This window comes from Gymnogyps californianus, chromosome 4, assembly GCF_018139145.2.
Source record: "Gymnogyps californianus isolate 813 chromosome 4, ASM1813914v2, whole genome shotgun sequence".
NCBI classification, from domain to species: domain Eukaryota; kingdom Metazoa; phylum Chordata; class Aves; order Accipitriformes; family Cathartidae; genus Gymnogyps; species Gymnogyps californianus.
In genome coordinates, this window is record NC_059474.1 from 10914035 (window position 1) to 10935544 (window position 21510).

At 38.3% G+C, this 21510-nt stretch overlaps 1 protein-coding gene across 1 annotated transcript in view; it reads left to right on the plus strand.

Annotated features, from left to right (window-relative positions):
- Positions 1 to 21510, plus strand: part of DOK7 (docking protein 7) — a 69121-nt gene that overhangs the window by 33806 nt on the left and 13805 nt on the right. The window contains exon 8 of the mRNA XM_050896562.1: positions 19509 to 19551. Coding sequence (XP_050752519.1) covers positions 19509 to 19551 — 43 coding nt within the window. The remainder of the gene's footprint in view (positions 1 to 19508; positions 19552 to 21510) is intronic.

The window sequence follows — 21510 nt, forward strand, 5'->3', positions numbered from 1 at the left end:
CTGTTTTTGTCCTTTTCCATCTGACAAGTACTGGTTTTAGTTTTGCTTTGCTTTTTGTCCCTGACCTTCATCTTCTTGCAAGTTGAATTAATATGGAATGATTATGGCTGTCTCTTCACACTACTTAGTGTTATACTCAAATCACTGTTGACAGCTCGAAATGTGCCTATTAGTAGGAATGACTTTTATGTATGTCTAGCTCACCCTAAACTCATATTTATGCCAGTGGGAGTTCTTATGTATGTAGAAATATAGTCTTGATTACTGCTTTGGTAGTTAACTTGCCATGATAGAGGAGAAAAGAAAGTGTTAGTTTGTGTGTGTCTGTTATCATCAATCCTGTATTGGTATTCATCCACCTACTTTAGTTGCTCATTTAAAATTACCAAAACCTCCTGGGAGACAATGGTCCCAAATTTGGAGCCAGTCTACCCAAATCTTCTGTGAGGTATTTGTATAGGTCCTGCTACCACAGTAACTGTATGCCTCAAACTTTGAATCTCCCAGCATATCTGTAGTAAGTGAAAATAGGGGAATGCTGTGGTCACGATGCACAAAAGAGTTTAGGGGTTTTGTCAGGTAGCAGGATCTACAGTGCTGAGTGACCAAGAACCCTTCCCTACACAATAGGGAACCAGTGATCTGGTACCTGCCTTGGGGGGATGTGGATCTCAGTTTAAGTGGGGAGTTGCTTTGATTAGCTGATAGGAAATTTACCTCTTTTAGTCTGTTCTGTAGAAACTGCTTTATTTTGCATTAGAACTGTAAGGGAAGGCATGTGCATGTCTGTACTGTGATCCCTGAGCAGGCACTTTACTCAGTAGATTTAATCATGCAGCACCATAGCCATGCCGGGCTTGTTAATCACATGCAGCCTTTTGTGAGTGCAGAGTCTCTGGGTAGATCCAGAGCTACTATGAATATTTGTGTTTTGATTGTGCATTGTAGACCAGGGAGAGACTAGGCCTAGAGAGAAGCAAGGCTGATGTGTCCTCAGGCAGAGAAGGGGCTTGAACTCTAAAGAACATCTTGCACTGCGGTCTGTTTTGTGGTCTTGCCTGGACTGATTTAACCAACGTCATGAGCAGCCTGTAACTGGGTTGGGAATATAGCCTTCGTCTTCCAAATCCTGTACAAAACCCTTAGCCCTGGATTTAGCTGGTGTGTCTCCTGTCATTGTAGTGGTAAAAGAAAAGTGAAAGTGGTAAAAGAGAAGGCCTGTAAGGTGTAAACTTGTGTAATGAGATTCAAGAAATAGTGGCTGCAGACTACATTGCCACTTCCATGTAACTGAGAATGTTTTCATTTTTTTTGGCTTTTAATCAGGTACTTTTCTACTGTAGTATTAAAATAGATACTAAAGAAATCACAATATATTGTTATATACAACTTTAATGTAGCTATTTTTTTCTATTCGAGCCATTACCTCTTTCCCCATGAGACTGAACACCTTATGTGTTTATCTTGTAGTGTGTTTATTTCCCTGCTTTCTCTGAAAGTATAGGAACATGATTATTTGTAATTACATACCTTTTACATCTCTTTTCAAAGATTTTTTTTTTTTACAGTATTGATGTGTGATGCTGTAACATTTTATGCTTCCTCCCACCTTCAAAAAAGCTACAGGCTGTCTAAATTCTCAGTTGAGAAGGATGCATTTGTCATCTTGTACAGCATTGTTTCTACTTGTATTTCTGCTCTAATCTCAGAGCTCTGGGCAGTTAGGCAACGCACAGGCTGTCAAAACTATAACAGGAACAGTTTGCACCTCAGAGGAATCTGGAAGTCAGTCATCAGTATTATTGACCTGAGTGACAGTGTGTTTGTGAGGCTCTCGTATGCTTTGATGACCATTGATTCTGGGTATTATTGGCTTTTGGCATGACTTAGAAAACTTGCATTTGTGCTCTCTTCTTTTAACATTTAATTCCAATTGTTTTTCTTTAAGTCCTGACTGTGATACATTAATCTGCAGTGACGTGCATCTTCCATAACATGTATTACCACTAAATGAGGTGACTGCACTGGACAGTGATTTGGCAATCTGGCATTTTACTTACATTACAGTTATTGTAAAAGGCTCTAAAATTTTTACAATAAAGTAGTGGTATTTTTGGGGCTTTTCACAGATTCAAAGGCATCTTTAAAAACACCAATTTCCCCACAACGTCTTTCTGAAATAGAAGAAATCCATCATCATTGCTGTCCTTGACAATGAAATGCAGTCATTTCTGGAGCTGGTTGTGCTGACAAAAGCACACAGCACTGTGCAAATCAAAGATTGGAGCAAAAGTATGTTCTCCAGTTGAAACTGGCAGAAGACAGGGGCACAGAAGAGGTGCGTGTAGCGTCAGGCTTAGAGCTTGATTTGTTTTGTTTTCCTTTTTGTAGTTTTGGCCAGGACCCTAAGTCTATCACAGAGTTAACTCCCATTCTCTTACTAAGGTGCTGTTGGGTCTGCTTATGCACTGTGTTGAGATGTTGCTTATCAGCAGTTCACAGGGGAAGGAAGATTTTTTTTTTCTTCTCATTTTACCGCTGTTATTTTTTACAATATTATAATGCTTCTTGGCAATAGGCTTTACTCCCAAGTAATCAAGAAGAGACCCAGCTTCCTTTTACTTTGCTGTTGCTGGTAAAGGCTCATATAAGTGACCTGGCTCTTCCAAAGCTTTGCTTGGAGGAGCTCACTTAATGGGTATGACTTTGGATTTGAGATGTCACAGTAAAATACAAGACATGCCAACCCTACCAGAACTGTGCAGATCGGACTTGCTTTTGGCCCTGTAGGAGGCTGCCTTACCTCTTATCTAAAAAATAATACTGAAGATACTTTCCACCGATCATGAAAGAATCCCCACAGCATTTGTGCTAAGAATAAAGGTTCTTATCTGAATACAGAATAATAAGAATTAAGCTCTCAGCACTTCTTGGGATCAGGCACTAAGTGGAACAGATAGCCTATGGTCTGTAATGGGAAAGGAAGTGCCTGCCACAGAAGCACTGGTAAGTGAACTGATATTAATAATAAGAGAAGAGGGCATCTTTCCTACATGAGGGAATGTAGACAACATAGCTCAGCAGAATTCATTCTTCTGTACTAAATAGAAGTGCTGCTGGATTGCTTTTCTGTCAGAGAGCCAGTGAAGATATTGATAATCCATGGTATTGACCTTTTATACCCATCAGAATGAACAAATGGGAAAATCTACTTCCTCCCCTAAATACAATCAAGCTGGATAATAGCTTTTATTATTCCTACAACTGATGGCTACTACTTCCTCCCCTATTGGGAGCAATAGCTTTTCTGAAGAGAGAGAAAGAAATGTTTTGAAGGAGGAGTTGTCTGACAATAAAAGCTGGAAAAAATTACTCCCTTTGGAACATAGCGTTTGTGGGGTTTTTGTTTTTGATCCAGTTGTAAAAAGACTCATCAGAGCACTTGGAACATGGCCAAAATGGGAAAATGGAAGGCTTTTTTTCTGTCTTTCTGTCTTTTTTTCTAACTAGAAATCCATTTCTTTCTGGAAAAATTCTACAGAATCCTCTAAAGTGTTAGAAGACACTTTCTATCTTCATTTTCTAAAAGAGAGAAAGTAGAATTCACCTGCAGAGGAAGAAACCACAAAAAGAGATTAGGAAAGCATGGATTACATTGAGCTGAACTCAGAGGGAAGCAAGTAACTCCAGTGGCAGCCCTGGATTAAGATTCCTAGGTTTGATTCCCATGTGGTTCATCTCCTTCTGCAAGATCATAAACAAAGTTACTTTAAAAACCCCTTAATTCCTTGACTTGCATTTCTGCAAAATGTTTGTAATGTCTACAACATTATATTTTTAAGATCATGGATTAAGGAAAGCTATGCAGAAAATACTCTGTTTTGATTAACAGTCACTGATTTCAAAGTAATTGTGTGGCTCAGAAGGAAGTGGCAAGTGTCAGTAGGATAGCAATCATTTGGATGGGATGTTGGGAGGGCTGACAGCAGCTCACTGTGAGTAGATGAGAGGATTGAAAATAGATGCTCAGCAGGGGTGCCACATTTCCTACCAACCCTTTTTGACAGAGCCACTTAAAACTGGAAGTATGCAAATTAGAAGAATGAAATGTGTTCCAACAAAATTACACAAACTGTGCTTAAACTTGTCCACAACCCATGACGAGACATATGAGTGGAATTAGTTTTGGTAATTCAAGATTCCCAGTATACTTATTACTTCAAGATACCTATGGAAATACTTTCAGTCTGGCTGATAATATCCTATATGAACTTTTAATCAGATTAGACCCTTAAGGTATCAGTCACGTAGAGGTTGTGATGTAGGCCAATTCTTACTGTTTCTAATATGATTGTGCAGCCCTATACCAAGTTGTATTACTTTGTTCATACGGAGTAAATATTTTTTCCTAATATTGGCTTTGTAAAGTTTAATAATATGGTAACAACATCTTCATATGGGTAATGCGATTTTGGCATTTGTTGGCCAGAAAATGGCAAGTGTGGCAACAAATCCACTGAATAGAAAATTGTTTATTACCTGCTCCACAAAAAAATACACTGAAACCAATATGAGGAATGAATCACTGAAGAATATTTATATGTTCAGAACAGAATGAATACTTCCCATAGGCAGAAGAGTTAGAAAATGTGTGTAAGCCATTCTGGTATAGAAATGCCTACCAAACAGTTTTCAGGACGGACTGTTTTGAAGTTGCCTTGTGATTTTATGTATTGCTTTATTATGCATAGTTATGAATGCTTCTGCTGAAATGCTAGGGAACTTGTCTAGAGAAGAAAAGAAAGGGAATTCTTTGAAAGTCCACATAGTAGATGGGACTGCGAAATTTGCCTGTCATGCAATTGTACAGTCCTGACGAAAATGTCCCACTGAGGTCAGCAGAAGCCTTGTTGCAGACTTCAGCAGGCTTTCCTCTGACACTCTTAAAAGCAGGGCCACGGAAATCAGTGTAATTAAAACATTTGCTTCATAAGAGAATCGGCCTGCCTGTGAGTTAAAAGAAATAAGATGGATCTTTGATATCTAAGAGAGACAGATTTCAGTCCCTGTCCCATAGTAGAAGAGTAGGGTTGATTGCTCTGGACCTCAGGAAATACAGAAAGAATCCATAGTAAACTTTGGTGTTCTTGCCCTGCCTGGCTTAGTGTTGGATGCATTTTACAAACTTGCATGCTGTTTTATAAAGCTAGTTGTCTACTGCAGACTCCTGGCAGGAATTTGTAATGGCAAAGTGCAGATGATGGTGTTTTGGGCACTGTCTCACTTTAAATAGGAGGGGAATCCCAGGGTGTGCAAGATTGGTAAGAAGCTTGAGATTTGGACTGCTCTAGGAATTTTGTGTTACGGTTTTATTATTGTGGCTCTGACCAGCTTACCTCACTCTACCTAGTTGTATAATATCTGTATCTGGATAATGTTTACTTCCCAAGGTTATTGTCAGGACTGATGGGATGGTGTTTCTACAGTACTTTGGATGTGGACAATTCTATCCAAGTGCTAAAGATTATATTAAATGTGATGTTTTCCAGGCTGCTGTGAGAGAGACAGAAAGTTGTTTGCCTTTCAAGTGAACTGTGGACAGAAAAAGAACTCATTAATAAGAGTTACTAAAGAAGAAAATCAACCTGCCAGGATGCAGCAGCTGCTCTACAATTTGTTTTTTTTAAATGCTGGGAAGCCTATCACTAATTTTTATAACTTCAACAAATAGTTCAAAGCCATTTTCTATTTAACGAAAGGTCACAGAGCAGTGGCACTGAATACATTATTTCACCAGAATTTTTTTGTGTGAAATTGAGCTTGAAGAATGGTGTCTTTCAAGAACTGCAGAGTTACAGGAAAGAAGTTGTTAATGCAGGAACCTTTACACTCAGTGGATTCAGAAAGTCTGCAACTGAGGACATGGCAGCTGAAAATCAGTTCTTTTTAAGCATGGGATTAGCCTGAGGGTTGAGCAATTTTTTAGCATTTAGAAAGGAGCAAGATATCAAGAACATGCTTGAGGATCTGACTGAAATTCAAGCCAAGTTGTAACAACAGAGGAAGAAAAGAAAAACATGATTGTATTATGTTTTCTTCGTGTATTCTTTTCTTAAATCCTTATGGAGAGGCATATTGCATCAAATCTAATTTTGCAAATTTTTTTGATGCAATGATTTTTTTTCTTTAATTTTTTTTTAGGTCAAAAGCCATTTTGCCTGAATAGGGATTAGGTAAAACTCTGAGCACTTCCCCAGTAAGAGTTGTGAGAGCAAATGACCACAGGGAACTTCTGGAGCAGTTCAAGCTGTCTGAGGATCTGCAGTTAGGTATTTCAGCTAGTCAATTGTCCCATCTTAAGTAAGTAGATACTTACTGTTGAGTTTCCTTGGTGCTGGCTAAACTCAGCTCAAAGTGTAGGAACTCTGGGTCAGAACCAAGGTGACACAATGAAACCTTAAGTTACTGCACCTGACCAACTGAGCAAATCTTTTTTACAGCGTAAAAAATGCTCTTTACCCCACTTTTTACCAGTTGCACACAATCTTCTCTGTTCCATTCCTAAATGACACTGTGGAGGGAAGGACTTCCTTGTATTCTGGCCATCCTTCATAGTGTAATAACATTTTGAATCTTGAAGGGTTGCTTGAAAAACTAACTTGCTTCAGGGGGTAATTCAACCCATGGGTGTAAGACAGAAGTGTGGGGAAAAATGTTACGTGGAGCTACTGTTGTTTTTCCATCCCCTCTGCTTCAGCTCCAGTGAAGTTTGATGCATCAGTATGTCTGTAACAACACATAATCTTTGTGTGTGTGTAAAAGTCAGACTGAGCTTCCTCGGGCGGGATGGGGATGTTAAGATCAAAACAAGTGACTGTTAATGTGATCCATGTGATAAATGACAGCCAGGATGGGGTGAGTGAATACCAGAGTCTTACATACAGATTCTAGGCTGCAGTAGAGTGCCTTTACTGCATACAGGCTCTGCTTGTATATCTTCCTTGGTGTTATCTTTTATGTATTTCCATGTTGCCTTTCCTAAAGCAGGGTAGATGAAAGAAAGCAGTCCTCGAGACTTTCTCTGAAGCAGTTCAATCCCACACAAGTCCAAAGGGTAGATGGAAAAGGGGCTTTAAAGTTGACTTTGTGCTCCTAAGTCTTGTCACATGAGGATATTGGGCTATTCGCAGTATAAACTGCAGCAGCCAGCTGTCAATCAACTGAAATGACTGTTTCAACAGCTGGGAATCAGTGGGACATGAACTCTGGCTGTGTTCCCTCTCCCCTAGCCACATCCTCTGCAGTAGTCTGGATGCTGTGGTATCCTCTGCTAATTCAATGCTGATTGGAAGCAATTTTGAATGTACAAGAAATTTGAGCCTGGAAAATATTAAGGAAATATAAACCTTTTCCAGATCTGGTTTATTACATGGACAGAGAAGTGCTAAGTGGGCTATATCAGGGCTAGTAACTGTATACTTGAATCCTCTGTAGCACGAGGAAAACATTTCCAGATGAAGTTTGCCAATTCATCTCATTCCTTGAGACACAAAGTCAAGCAGAACACACGTGCTATGGAGATAACTGCTATAGAAAGCTTTGGAAAACTACAGAAATAATTATACCTAATAATTTATAGCAGTGCTCTCCGATATAGGAGAAGCCTGTGAGCAGCCCCCATGCATAGTTAAATATCTGTATCCTTTGAAGCTGTGCAGCTTAATTATAGTTTCATTACCTTTGACAAACTATAATTTCAGTGATGGGCTGGGGATAAAGGAAAACACTTGTCTTAATTTTACTATTTTCAGCTTTCTCTCCCTTATTTGTCCTTCTAGTTCCATCCATTTCTTTCTAATGATGATGATTGATTATCTTGTTAATAATTTTTTTCTGGGAGAAGTTGACTAACCTTAGCTGTAAATGTGAGGTTGAAAGAGAAGGAAAATGAATGCAAAGATCATATTGCAAGGCTTTCATTTTTATTCTTCATAGACTCATAATTAAGCCCAGTCTAGTTAGTTCTCTCTCTGTGTAGAGCAGGATGCACAGGTTTTAACAAGGATTCTTGTCTTCCTGTCTTTATGTGGAATGGGCTGGAAGGAAGGAATCAAATAACTAGTCTAATGTAAATTGGCATAGATCCATCGGCTACAAAACAGGCCCAAGTGTATTTTTAGTGCAAGCACAAGCTAAGCTCACACTGTGGAACAACACTCTTCAGGGGAAGTAGAAGAAGGAAAAGACTTTTCTTAGGGCAGTCCCTAGGTGAATGTTTCAAAATGGTAATTATAGCTTAACATAAACTTTCTCCATCTCTAAGAATCTGTAGAGGTAGGTTTAATTTGTCTATAACATCTGAGATTTCACTTTGACAGCTTTTGAAATATTTTCACATCTGAGCCCTTTTCTATTTACTGTTGTCACTGTAGCTGCAGAGTTGTAGTTAAACTCTTTATTTGCAAAAAAGAATCCCTTTTCTTCATGAATAGATGACTTGGATTTTAAATCTTGTTGCAAGCAGAAAACTTGAGTAAAAGGGATACTTTATGCACTTTTGTATAATTGGTGGAATTAATTTTCTGTTAATCAGAAACTTTGACAAGAACAGTTGTGGTAAGTTAGGATACTTCTCAGTACAGTGGCATAAGAGCTATTTTTCATTGAAAAGTGTAAAATGTCTCTTATGCTTACTGGTTGAAGCTCATCCCCTTTCCTCATCAGCAAAGGAACGGCTCAGTGTCAAGAAATGAATGGATTATTGGACCTTTTGTCTTACATGTCTCTTCTGGTGTAAATTTGCCATAAATTGCTCCTTTGCTGATCAAGAGAGCAAGGCTATCTGAATCCCTTTGTGAGTACATGTGTGCATGTGTGTATATGTTAATGATTGTGCCTTTCATTTATTTTCAGCCTCTCCAAGCTTCCTGCTAAACGGTACTTTTGTATTGACTTTTAAAATCTTGAAATGGGCTAATGCTGCTACTGCAGCAGAACTCTGGTGTTTCTACTGGGATGTGCTATTCTAAGAAAATGTAGAACAACACTTCCCATTTGTCAAGCCCTCCTCATTTCACAGGTATTTCTGCAGTACTGAGATGCTCAGTGGTGGCACAGTTAGTCTTGTGAACTTTAAAATACAAAAGGAATGGATCATGTGAGGTGTTGCATCCAGTCTATGTGCACCTTGCCTCTCGTGTTTCTTTTACATGCTGAGCAAGAAGAATGAGATGAGAATGCCACACTGCTTATTATCTGCACAGTAGAGTCAAGTCTGCTGTTACTCATACCTGTTTGGGCCCCATCTGAGCCTTATTTTCAGTGGTACGGTAGTTTTGCTTGAGTCTCTGCCTTGAGTGGTTTTCACTTGGTGCAGAACGAGTGGGAATTAACAGATCTATTGTACAAGGAAGCTCAGACTAGCAAATGTGGGGAAACTGAGTGTATTTTAAATATCAAATGTTCTTGTAGTAGTGTAATGCTACCCCCTGTTGGAAACTGGAATATATGGAATATAAACCAGAATACATGGAATTGAAGCCTCTTTGACTTTGTGTACGTTACTTTGTTTCCATTGCACTTGACAGGACTTTAGAAGTGCAAGTCTCTATTTAAAAAAAAAAAAGAGAAAGAAAAAGATTTTTTGGTGTAAATAGGAAAGATGTTTTCCCCCCAGTTATCAGAACTGAATTCCATTTAAAATAATCTTCTTTTCATGTTAAAATACAGCTGTAGGCACAGATGCCTGCAATTTTACTGTCTTTCTATAAGAATACAAATATATAAGCTGTTAATGTTGATTTTTATTGTTCATCTATCTATTTATAAAGGCCTTACCACTTCTAAAAGAGAAACACATCCTGTCTTTTTGCATGGCTAAAGCTACTGTATACACTATTATTCAGCTGCATGCTGAATAACAGCGTTCGTGTTCACCTGTGAAAATGTGACTGGTTAAAGCAATGCTGTGGGTGCACTGCTGAACCTTCAACAGTCAGGACAAATGTGTGCTTGAACTCTTTTGCTTCAGCATTACAGCTGGAGTTTCTGTATGTACCTTAGGAGAGGTGGTTTAACTAGCAGGAGCCTAGCTGAACGAGACTCTGAAAAGAGGAAAAGGGAATGTAATGTTGCTATGAAAACATCTCTAAAAAGTTGACAACACTATCTTGAATCAGAAAATCTGCTCGGTGTCTTACACTTTAATTAAAAATTGTTCCTTTTCATAAAATTCCAGAACAGATCTTCTGCTACTGTAAATCATGACAGCTCAACTGAGGAGTTAGGGGGAACAGTGTAGCTGATTCTTATTACCTGGGGGAATTGGCCGTCTTTATTTTGGCCCTAAGAATATATGATATGCTGAACTTTAGATTATATCAGGGGTATCTGCCTTAGATCTTAGACCTCACAGTTGGAGAAGTTATCATTTCTGAGCTGGGTGTATTTGATGGTTTATTTTAATGGCAATTGTGTAAGGAGTCTTTCATGTCCTGAATGGCAGAATGATTGTTATGAGATACATCTGATGAAAGATGAGGCAGTGAAGACTGATGTTAATACATTTTATTATGTATGTTGCATCAATTCACTGGTGTATTTGTTCAGGGTTCTGTGCTCTGAAATCAGGAGATGCTGTGCCCCAGTTGTCAAGTTTGATGTATATACCCTATGACATTTGCATATGGTGTTTTTATTTTTCGTGAAGAATTGTTTTTAGTTCCTGCCTTCTAACTCCTGCACCAATTCTGGCCATGTTTATGAAATACATTGAATTAAAATTTGTCTCAGAGGCAATTTGCTATGTCTGGCTTAGCCATTTCTTCTGGCTGGCTGAATTTCTCAGCCTAGTCCTGGCTCCTGCTATGAAAGTCCTCCTGTATCATGAACTAGGAGTGAAATGTGTTCATGCTCCAGTGTCTTTGTGCTGTGAGGTCTGTCAGGAAGCTTGGATGCGACCATCTGTTCAGCAATATTCATAATCATTAGTGTCCACCTTTTCATTTGAGTTGCTTATACCGATCTACCTAGAGGGTTTGCTACTGCAGTATCTCTCTCTGCAGCTTGTCACTGTATCTGTCCTTACAAAACCTCCATGAAATAATGAAGTGCTTCTACCTGTATAGAAACCAGTGCTTCTGATTTTTACCTGTGGTTAAGTAGGACAGACTCTCAAATTCACAGAAGTATTTAGTAATTTTGCTTGATCTGGAACCATCATACCAATTTTTTGAAGAACCATGAGAAACTCAAACCTTATGAAATTAGTTTAAAAAATTGTAAGACAAAACCAAAATCTATGTTTGAGGGAGGTAGCTGAGTGTCTTTATTTTATTATGTTTCTTAAGTAGTTGTGGTTTTGGGCATTTCTCTGTAACCACAAGCTGTATAGCTGATACTGGTGTTAGGACAGTTTATGATGGTTTGGTGTTGTGTGCCTTCAGACTTTGCTGTCTACTTGGAGTGAATGTTATTGCTGTGGGCCAGCTGTACGTGCTCTTGACTTTGTTTTTTGTCTAGCAAGTATGAAAACTTGACTTGTAGTAGTGCCTGGAAACAGACAGAAACATCACTAGTGTGTTTACACCAGGTATTTCATATGCATTGGATGGTATTGCCTAGCTGTTTCGTCTAGAATTCTGTCTGAATACTTTTGTACATAATGAGATATTTATGTGATGTTAAAAGGATGTTATTTAGGTTGAAAAGTTAAGCCCCTCACTGTTAAGGAATTGACAGATTTACAGTTGCTCATGCCGTCTTCATTTTACCCACACGTGTCCCTCTCATGCAGTGAATGAGGCAGCTGTCCCGTGGAAAAAATGACATGTGACCATGTAATTGCATTACAGTCCAGTTGTTCAGCACACTTCTAGTGTGACTCTTCGGTATGTAGTAATTCTGGGTCTGTTTTTGAAAAGCAAAAGACAAGCAAATCATGTGCCTTGTTGCTGTGTCAGCTTCCCCGTGCCCATATATTATCAGTAGCAGAGCCTGAAATTTGACCCTTCAGCATTGCAACCAAGACTCCTACCATCTGAATTTCAGGGCTGTTGCTGCTAGCTGGCAGCCGGAGATGGCTGTTGTCTCAGGGTGGAGGCTGGGCAGCTGGATCCAGGTACTGGCTTTTGGGGTAGCTGTGGCAGAGGACTCAGCCCAGCTTTTCTTTCTCTCCCTTGAGTAGACAGGTTCAGAGTATGCTAAAGGCAAGGCGTGTCATTTTTGGAGCTAATGGTCATATTCTGATGCCAACGGTCGTATTCTGGATTGGGTGACAAACGGCTCGTGGCTGTGGGCAGCTGGGAAGCCCACAGCAAGAAGCAGAAGGCCCCTCTCGACAGAAGCATATCAAAATCACAACTGCAGAGTTCCTCTGTAAAAATACGAGAGACGGAAGATGGGTACACAAATGTGGACTAGAACTAAACAATACTTTTTATTCTTTCTCCTCTCTTGTTGTTTAAACAACACCTGTAACTTGTAGATGAGTTGAGCTGTGATTATCCCACAGGTTTTAGGAGGCGTATTTTAATGTGACAGAGCACGGCTTGCCAGTGCCACTGAAATCGCCAGCTTCAGAAAATAGCTGATGTTTGGGCTTGGCTGAGCAAACTGAGATGTTTCTGAACTGACTTCAGCAATCTTTCTGTAAGCTGACAGTTGGCTTGCAACAGATGAAGCTGAGTAATCAGAAGTTTGTGGCTGAAATTGGAGCCCTGCACCTGAAGCATGGATAAGAGTTTCTGTTTCATTTGGAGTCGTTATGAAGGATCGTAGAGTTTAATGATTTTGCATCTTTTGTTCAGAACCTGATCAACTGCTGGGCATTGTGAAACAGCCCATCAAAGCAGATGACCTTTAAAGGTTGCTCCATATGTCAGTATTTATTGACCTTTCCTGGGAACTTTTTTTTTTCCCTGTGGCAGCCTAAGCATTCCAGCTTTAAAGTTTTCTGGTGATTTGCTCCAAGAATAAGTCATAGTCTTCAATCCTCACGATGAAAGTACCTTAACTGTCACTTTCATTAGGGACTGGTTTCTTTTTGCTGAAATATCTGAGCTTTGCAGATCTTCGAACACGTTCAAGACTTTTTCTTTTCCAGTTTCTAAAAGCAATTGACACTTTTCTGTTTTTGTGATGCTGATTTCAAAATCTTCATTCTGGATTTCTCATTGAGTCCTTTGCTCCTTTGTGAAGTTGCTGACAGTTCAAGGTACTATTGTCATAAACTATGTAATGTAACTGTAATCTGCTGCCTCCCTCTACGTACAAACTACCTGAAGTAGTCAGAGGGATTGTGATGAAAGGCCACCAGCTATATACAGCAGGCACGAGAGTGTTTGTTCATTGTTAGAGAAGTCTGCTTCACAGTTTCTGCTTTTCAAGGACCATCCTCTGGATTTTGAGTCATGATTTTGATGGTTTTCTCTTGAAAAACTGGATGTTTTGCATGGCCTTGATACTGCACAATAGCTTTAAAATAAAGGAAGGGAGAGGAGAAAAAAATCTAGATCATATTCTCCGTGAAAATTAAGCAGCTGACCAATGTTGCAATCCATCCTCTCTGTTTATGAGTGCGCTTTTGGTATGTACTGAATAAAAATCTCACAGCGCAAATAGTTGCTTCTATTACTGTTGAGTATGAATTCCTCTTTCATAACAAGAAGAATCTGGGAGCCTCTCATTTATGTTAACCCTTTCTTCTTCCAGTCTGAGGACCCAGATTGGGGAAAAACTTCATACATGTGCTTAGACTAAAGCAAATGACACCTAAAAATCATAGAATCATAGAATAGTTTGGATTGGAAGGGGCCTTTAAAGGTCATCTAGTCCACCCCCCCCGTACGGAGCAGGGACATCTTCAACTAGATCAGGTTGCTCAGAGCCCCATCCAACCCGACCTTGAATGTTTCCAGGGATGGGGCATCTACCACCTCTCTGGGCAACCTGTTCCAGTGTTTCACCGCCCTCATCGTAAAAAATTTCTTCCTTATATCTAGTCTGAATCTACTCTTTTTTAGTTTAAAACCATTACCCCTTGTCTTATCGCTACAGGCCTTGCTAAAAACTCTGTCCCCATCTTTCTTGTAAGCCCCCTTTAAGTACTGAAAGGCCGCAATAAGGTCTCCCTGGAGCCTTCTCTTCTCCAGGCTGAACAACCCCAACTCTCTCAGCCTTTCTCATAGGAGAGGTGTTCCATCCCTCTGATCATTTTTGTGGCCCTCCTCTGGACCCACTCCAACAGGTCCATGTCTTTTCTGTACTGAGAACTCTTACTCTTACTAGGTGCAGAATAATGGATCTATAAAAAGCTGCGAAACTTAGATGAGCTGAAAGAAAAGCTTTATTTCTAAAGATACACAAAGGGAATTACATAAGCTGTGACTGATGAGGTGTGTCTGAAATGCTGACAGTTATCAGGCAAATGGCATTTCATTCCTCTTGCCAGTGATGATGGAGCCCAGCTCAGCATTACAATCTACAGAAGCTGATCTACTTTTTCTTGGAAGTGTGGTTTCCTCCTTTTAAGGAGGAAAAATATGAAACAAAAATGTTTTGGTTCTTTGAAAATACATGCTTTATATGCAACAGCTATCTATCAGTTCCTACTTTTAGAGCCAGTAATGGGAGGGATTCATCTTAAGACAATATTTTCCTTCTTTCTTTTCTATCCATCTGACTCGCAAGCTCCTGGCTCCTTTTTACACCACGGAGATGAGCTTACAAAGCAATTGTGATGCCTTTTGTCACTATGAATCTGGCAAAACTTCTTCCAAAAATAGGAAATTGTGCAGTACAGTATGTTTGCTCCTTGCTGTGGAGCTTATGCTGGAAGATCTGGACTTTGGGGCTGATCTTGTGTCCAAACAGTAAAACTCCCGTTAGCAGCAGCAGAGCAGGATTGGGTATGTAGTCCATGGAAAGTGATTTGAGTGTATAGAGAAAGGTAGGCATACTGCTCTTTATATGGGACAGTATTTGTGTCTGGTAATTTTTTAAAATGAGAACTGATCTGGTAAATCATATATTTCATGAAATTTAAAGTGAAGGAAACTTTAAATGAAATAAAATGAAACTTGAAAAGAAAAAAAAAGGGGGAGAAAAAGACAAAGATATACCAAATATACACAGAGGGGAAAAAAAAAATCCCATTTTGCTTGTAAAAAGGATTATGTACTATGATGATTATTTGCACACACAGAAATAAATGCCAAGGCTTCGGCTCTGTTTAGCTGTTTAGGGCAACAGAGCTAATCTACGAATAATGATCCAGCATATCAAACTAGTGGGCTCTCCTAACATCTATCATTGAACCCTACCCAAGATATTTGGAAGCAGAACATCAAAAATGAATGTCATCTGACAGCAGCCAGATCGCTACCAGAGTTAAAATAGCCCTGGACATGTAGTTCATGATGTGTGATATACAAGTGGTACATATCCGTTTACTGTGGGTGTTGTAGTGGTGAGGTTGTTTGAACTAACAACCATGCATCACATACTTCAGCACTCAGCTCTTGGGTCACAGATAAAAGAATCTACATTAGAAAGATGTTTAACTTATATTTATGAGTAATATTATGAGATATGCAGGATTTAGATACTCGCTTTGTTAGTTATCCTCTGAATAGCATAGCAGGCATAACAAAAGCATATCATTTGAGTGAGGTCACTTACCCCTTTTCTTCTTTGGTGTAATCATATGGTAGGTTGAGATATGTATTATACTTTGCATTTGAAAACTATGCATTTACATTTGTACATTATGCCATAATAATTTAAAAAGTTTCTCCTACAGACAAAAGCATGTTTTGTCTGAGTCTTGTAGAATTAAAAAGGATAGTTTTTAAGTCTCTGATACTGTTCTTTCTACTGAGTTGCCTTAGTGGTAGCCACTGTAAGTTAATGAAGTCTCTGCCTTACAGAGGATTGCAGCAGGAGGCCTCAGAGTTGCAGAAATACTAGAATATGATATATTGAAATGGAAATGAAGACAACAATTTTATAGACTGGAAAAAGCACTTGATAACAAAAGACTGGTTTTATTTTTGTTATTATCTCAGACTCATTTTTTTATCTAATCACATCTGATTCTTTTAGTTATTTGTTGTCTTTCATCCATTCCCTATAATTTCAATGATATTTTATCAGTGTCCCACACCTGATGTAATTTCACACATCTAACTTCTGTTTGCCTTTTTGCATCTTTCTGTCAAGTATAATCTAATCCTCTACTAATGACTTCGAAAGTGTATTTATTTGATATTATCTGTCTAGCCTTTATCAATTTTCTCATCTTACCTAATTTGTACATTTTTATGAACAATTTTTTAGAATTTATTTTATGAGAGTGACTAGGAGTTCCAGGCATGAAGTAAGACTGCATTGTTGAACAAACTGTACCTATGTTAACAAAATGATCTCTCTTTAATTTTCAGTTATTTCCATGTCATATATGATGTGCAGAATAAAAGGCAAATGATGGTTTGAATTCTCACTCACATTCAGAGGTCAGAAAGCCCTGCTGATTGATTTTAACTTGCATTAAGCAGCACATCACCAAAAAAAAGTTCCTGCAACTGAAATGTTTTTAAGAGTTTGGCATTGCTGACTTTTTAATCCTCATTCAGAAGTGCTATACTTGTGCAACACTCAGAGGAGAGAGAAACAGCAAAACTTAATTTGCAAGTAGTTATAGCTTGAATTTTCGGGAGGAGCAGAGCTGTTTAGCAAGTAGGAGTGCATGCTATTTTGCAAATGACAACTTTGCTATAAGGTGAGAAGAAAACCAATCATTATAAAAATAATCAGTTTATTCTTTGTTTTTTTGCATTACTGTTGCTTGTAACATCTGTAGTGATGAAAGAGGACTCCTCTCTGGGAGATTATGTACAAACAAAGAACCCAAATGCCATTCTTTCTTCAAAGAGTTTTCAATCTCCTTTCAGGTTTTCTGCTTTCTATCCTTTATTTCTAGCCATGTTTTTGCCATCATTTAGGATATTCTGATGTGTAATGCATTTATGGAAAGAGAGTTAAAAATATTTTCCCGACTTGCTGTCTAGTTTCATGCATCAAGCCCATGCCCTGAATGACAGCAAGGCTGTGCAGATTAATGAATCTAGAGGCAAAGGTGAGGAAGATAATTTTTTTTCCCCTCCCAAAACATTTTTTTATTTACTTTGTGCACTAAGTAACATACAGTTCCCCCCCCATATCTCACAAGTTACAAAAAAAAAAAAAAGCTTTGTTGTTAAAAGCAAAAAAGTAGCCAGAAAGTTGTGAGATCCTTTCTTATTAGCAAGATTGGATTTTTATGCATCTCAACACTGCTGTCTGCCACTTTCTCTTCCATTAAGTAAGCTAGCAGATGCTACCTTCAGAGGCAGCATAATCTGCTTTACATCCACAGACATAACCAAAGTCAGGGAAATTATTTTTTGGTATTCTGTATTAGTAAACCCCTAATAAGTTACTGGGGGCAGGAAAAAAGCATTTTTCAAGTCTGCTATAAATAATAGTGACAAAAAATTCATAGAAATTCTATTGTAATAGAAAAATATTGTTACCTAAATATACAGAATTCTGCTCGTAATGGACTCCAAAGACCTCTGTCCTTTATCTGTGCAGATACTTTTGCATATTCCCAAAATGAAAGCAGCAACTTCTGTGGTGGCACACAGTAACTATAGAAACAAATAACATCCACTATGGTTAAATTAATAAAATGCTCTTTTTCTGAAATGCTGTGGGATGTTTTTTCTCTTTCAGAAATGAAATCTTGGCCACGTTTCTGATTGCCTCCCCCTTCCTTCTACTTCTACTCTAAACAGTTGCTCAAATTCAGTGTCTCATATATTAAAATATACAGCTAGCATAAAAGCTCAAGTAAATACTGAAGCTGTAGATTCCATGTTTGCAATAGGATCAGGCAGAAACATCTTGTATGTTGTGTGTTATTCCACTGTTGAAAGTTGTTCTGTGTTGCAGATTTCAAAACTGTATTTAAAAAAACCAACTTACCCCTCCCCAATTGGTCCAAGTAAGCTCTTTTAATGTATTTTTTTTTTGGCTGACCAGAATCAGTGTAATCTTTTCTAATCTTTTTCTGGTTCATTGCAAGGTGCATCAAAACCAAAGAAAGCCGTTCCATTTAACTTTAACTGAAGTTGGATCTAGTTGCTAGCTCTGACAGTTTTTCGTGATGGTCACATGTAATGAGCTTTATGTCTTAATATGTTTGCCTTACAAAAATGTTGTGCAGGAATTAGTATGACTTGAACTTCTACATGGATAATAAGTAAATAATATATTTTGTTTTCTATTGAGAAATTTTGGAAAGATATAGGTAATGTATAAGTAAAGTGCCTGTATAGGGGGAAGATATATGTAATGTATATGTAAAGTCCTAAGTGCGTCTGAAAAGCCACCACTTTGTAAGAAAGCATAGGAAACGGAGAGTTATCACAGGTCACAAGTCTGTGTATTTAGGTGAAGAAAATTACTGTCAGGTGTCAATATAAAATGGAATTTTATTGCTTTGGAATTGAGCAGTGTTATTGCTCAGCTCCAATTGGTATATAATGGTTTTCCACTTCAAAGTCCAGAAGACACATTTATTTATCAAAAAGAATGGATCATGATGATGAGTTCTTCTTCTCACCAAGATCACAGAAATAAAAGAGATCTCTTTGGCAGAGTGGTGGTCAGTAGCACAGACCAGACTGACTTCGCAGCCTACCTTGATGTTGTCATGCAGGAGCAGCCTTGATACCATCTGGAGATGGAAGTGCCAGAGTGTCCTCCAGATCAGCTTTGAATGACATAGCTAGTATAGCTGGGGAGAAACCTGGCCTGCAAGAATGTTTTGGAACACGCTTACTCTTAAGTGTGAATGGGCACTGGTACTCTATGCCTGACTGCTTTGATGTGCCCCAGCTGCCATTGTACCACCATGGTACAAACAATGTGAAACATCTGAGATGGCAAAAAGCTTTTCTAGAAAGACCCTGATGTCACAGGTGGGACTTGTAGGCAGTCTGAAGTCAATTTAAGCTCTATGTTGGTTTTATGGAGCTGAGTCAGAAGCACACCAGGCTCGCAGCACCTACCATTTTAAGCAAATATAGGCATGGCCTTAATTTACATATGTTAATCCTGTTACTCCAACTTGATATCATCTTCCTCTGAATATCAAGTTTTCTTGCTTTTTGCTGTTTAATTCAGGACTGATTCAATACTGCTAAGCTTCACCATGCCTGCTACAGTTGTTGCAAAGCGTCCAAAGCCAAGTTAGGTAGCTTTTACTAAGGTACACGAAGGTTTTGCAACTTACACATGTTTTGAACACCTTCAGGTCTGAGCACCTTTGTGTCTGTTCTGGATTTTAAAATCACTTATTAAGCTTTTGTGATGGTGAAGTGATTTCTCTGCCATTCTTCCTATATTTTGTGAAGTTTCTATTTCTTGTAAAGATTTTTCATTATAAAATTTTCTGTTTTCTTTAGGGAACAGCAATATTACAGTCTGGAGTCTTACCAGCTATACCAGGTAGGAGCCATTTTGTTATTTACTTTGTTAAAGAATAATATTTAAGTCTCAAATTGTGATGAGAGAAACAGAAGATTTATGGAAGCAGAACTAATTGAGAGGTATCCTGTTTGTGGTTGGTTTTGCTGCTGCAATTCATGACTGACAATTCTGAAATACATTGTAATCTGTAGTATCTTTGGTTGGCAAAGATTAATATATTTGTTTTTCCCTTCCTTTTGTAATCTAAAGAGGTGCAAAGTTGTCAGTTTCTATATGAAGTTGTTTAGTGCTTTTTCTACTTACATAGTTGAAGAACGTCAAGGAAGTGTTCTTTTTAGGCTGTATTAACACCAAGGGGAAACTTGATTTATATGTTCAGTGTGTATACCCAGTTTTCTAAAGAACACAAAAACACAGGAATGGATCCTTATCCAAGGCAACATGGAGATGCTTCTCTCATGCCAGTGGAACTACTGATTGACCAACAAAATCAGTAAAGGGAGGAAGCCGAGTATCTGGCCTGGAAAGATTATTTAGGCAAAGGTAACACGCTGACTATCTTTACATTGTAAATCTGCCTATCAGTAGAATGTGTTGGTCATCTGGAGTTCTCTGTCTGATGTAGCCAAACTGGTCTGACACTTTTTTGTATCATCATTTTACTTCAAAGATAACATTTCATAAGCATTTGGTTTTGTGTACTGTCTCCATCTTAGTCCTTGGAGAGATCTGTGCAAAGAAGTTGTTTAGTATCTTAAATGTCTTTATATTCCTTAAATTGTTTACCTGATAATTCAGCAGATCCATTAAATTTCTCAGGTTGCCTGCTTCCAATAGACATAGAACAGGTCTTTATGCTTGGGTTTCTTTATTGCTTTTAAAAAGCTTGGCAAATACGTAAGGAAGTATAGCTGATTGATACTTGTGTGAACAAATCCAGTAAGATACCTAGGATCAGGCGGTATCTCTGGAGAAGGTTATAAGTAACTCTATTCCTTTGTCTGTCTTAGCAGGAGAAAATCCAGAAGCATTTAGCAGATCTTGTTCCTAGTTATTCCACTCAAGTCAGTGGAATTACTCTTGATTTATAGAGGTGTAAGAAGAAGCACAAATTGGATCATTAACTCTAATTTTATCTTTCCTTCTGGTACTCAGGTTTCTAGTCCTCTAATCAACCCAAGGAAACCAGAGCACTTATGATTAAAGTGCGTGTAAATACAGGGGAACTTGGGTCTATAGCTGCATGTGGTGGGCACAATATTATTTCTGCATTAATTTCAGTGGCAAATTAATTGTGGATGCAAACAGTATCTGACAAAAACTTAATCTCAGACTATTCATGCAGATGAAGGAGTTAGCTGTTTTGATAAAACCTATCATTAAGCAAATTGGAAATGTAGAAATACAGGACAGATTTTTAGATCAACAGAAAAGGAAGATACAAGACTGAAGAAATATGAGTGGGTGGGTTTTCATGTCTGGTACACTGGGAAAATATTGTTTAAGAAAATAACTGAATACTTGTTGGAATAAGTATAAATGCTTTAGGCAAATGCAGCATCTAAAGCCAGTGACTGAAGTTTTTAGCTGTCTTTGTGAGGTTTCATCTCTCAAATGCTCTCATTATATACCTGTAGAACTTTATTCTCCAATAGTACACTATTTTTCAGAATACAAAAGAAACCCATGTTTTCTGTCTCGTCACATTTTTGTTATCCTCAGATATTTCATTTTAAAGGATTGTCTTTTATATATGTGAACATTTCAAGTATAATTGAACTTGGCGTTGCAAAGCTTTCAAAATAATACTGTAGCCTTTGAATGTTTTGCTTCCACCATCTTTAATCCGAGCCATTGACTGAAGGTCCCTGGGTGCTGAGCAGTCATTCAAACAGTTCTGTTGGACTAAAGGAACAGCATTAGTACTTTTCTATGTTTCTCTATTATGATCTTTTAATCCATTGGTGAGGATAACAT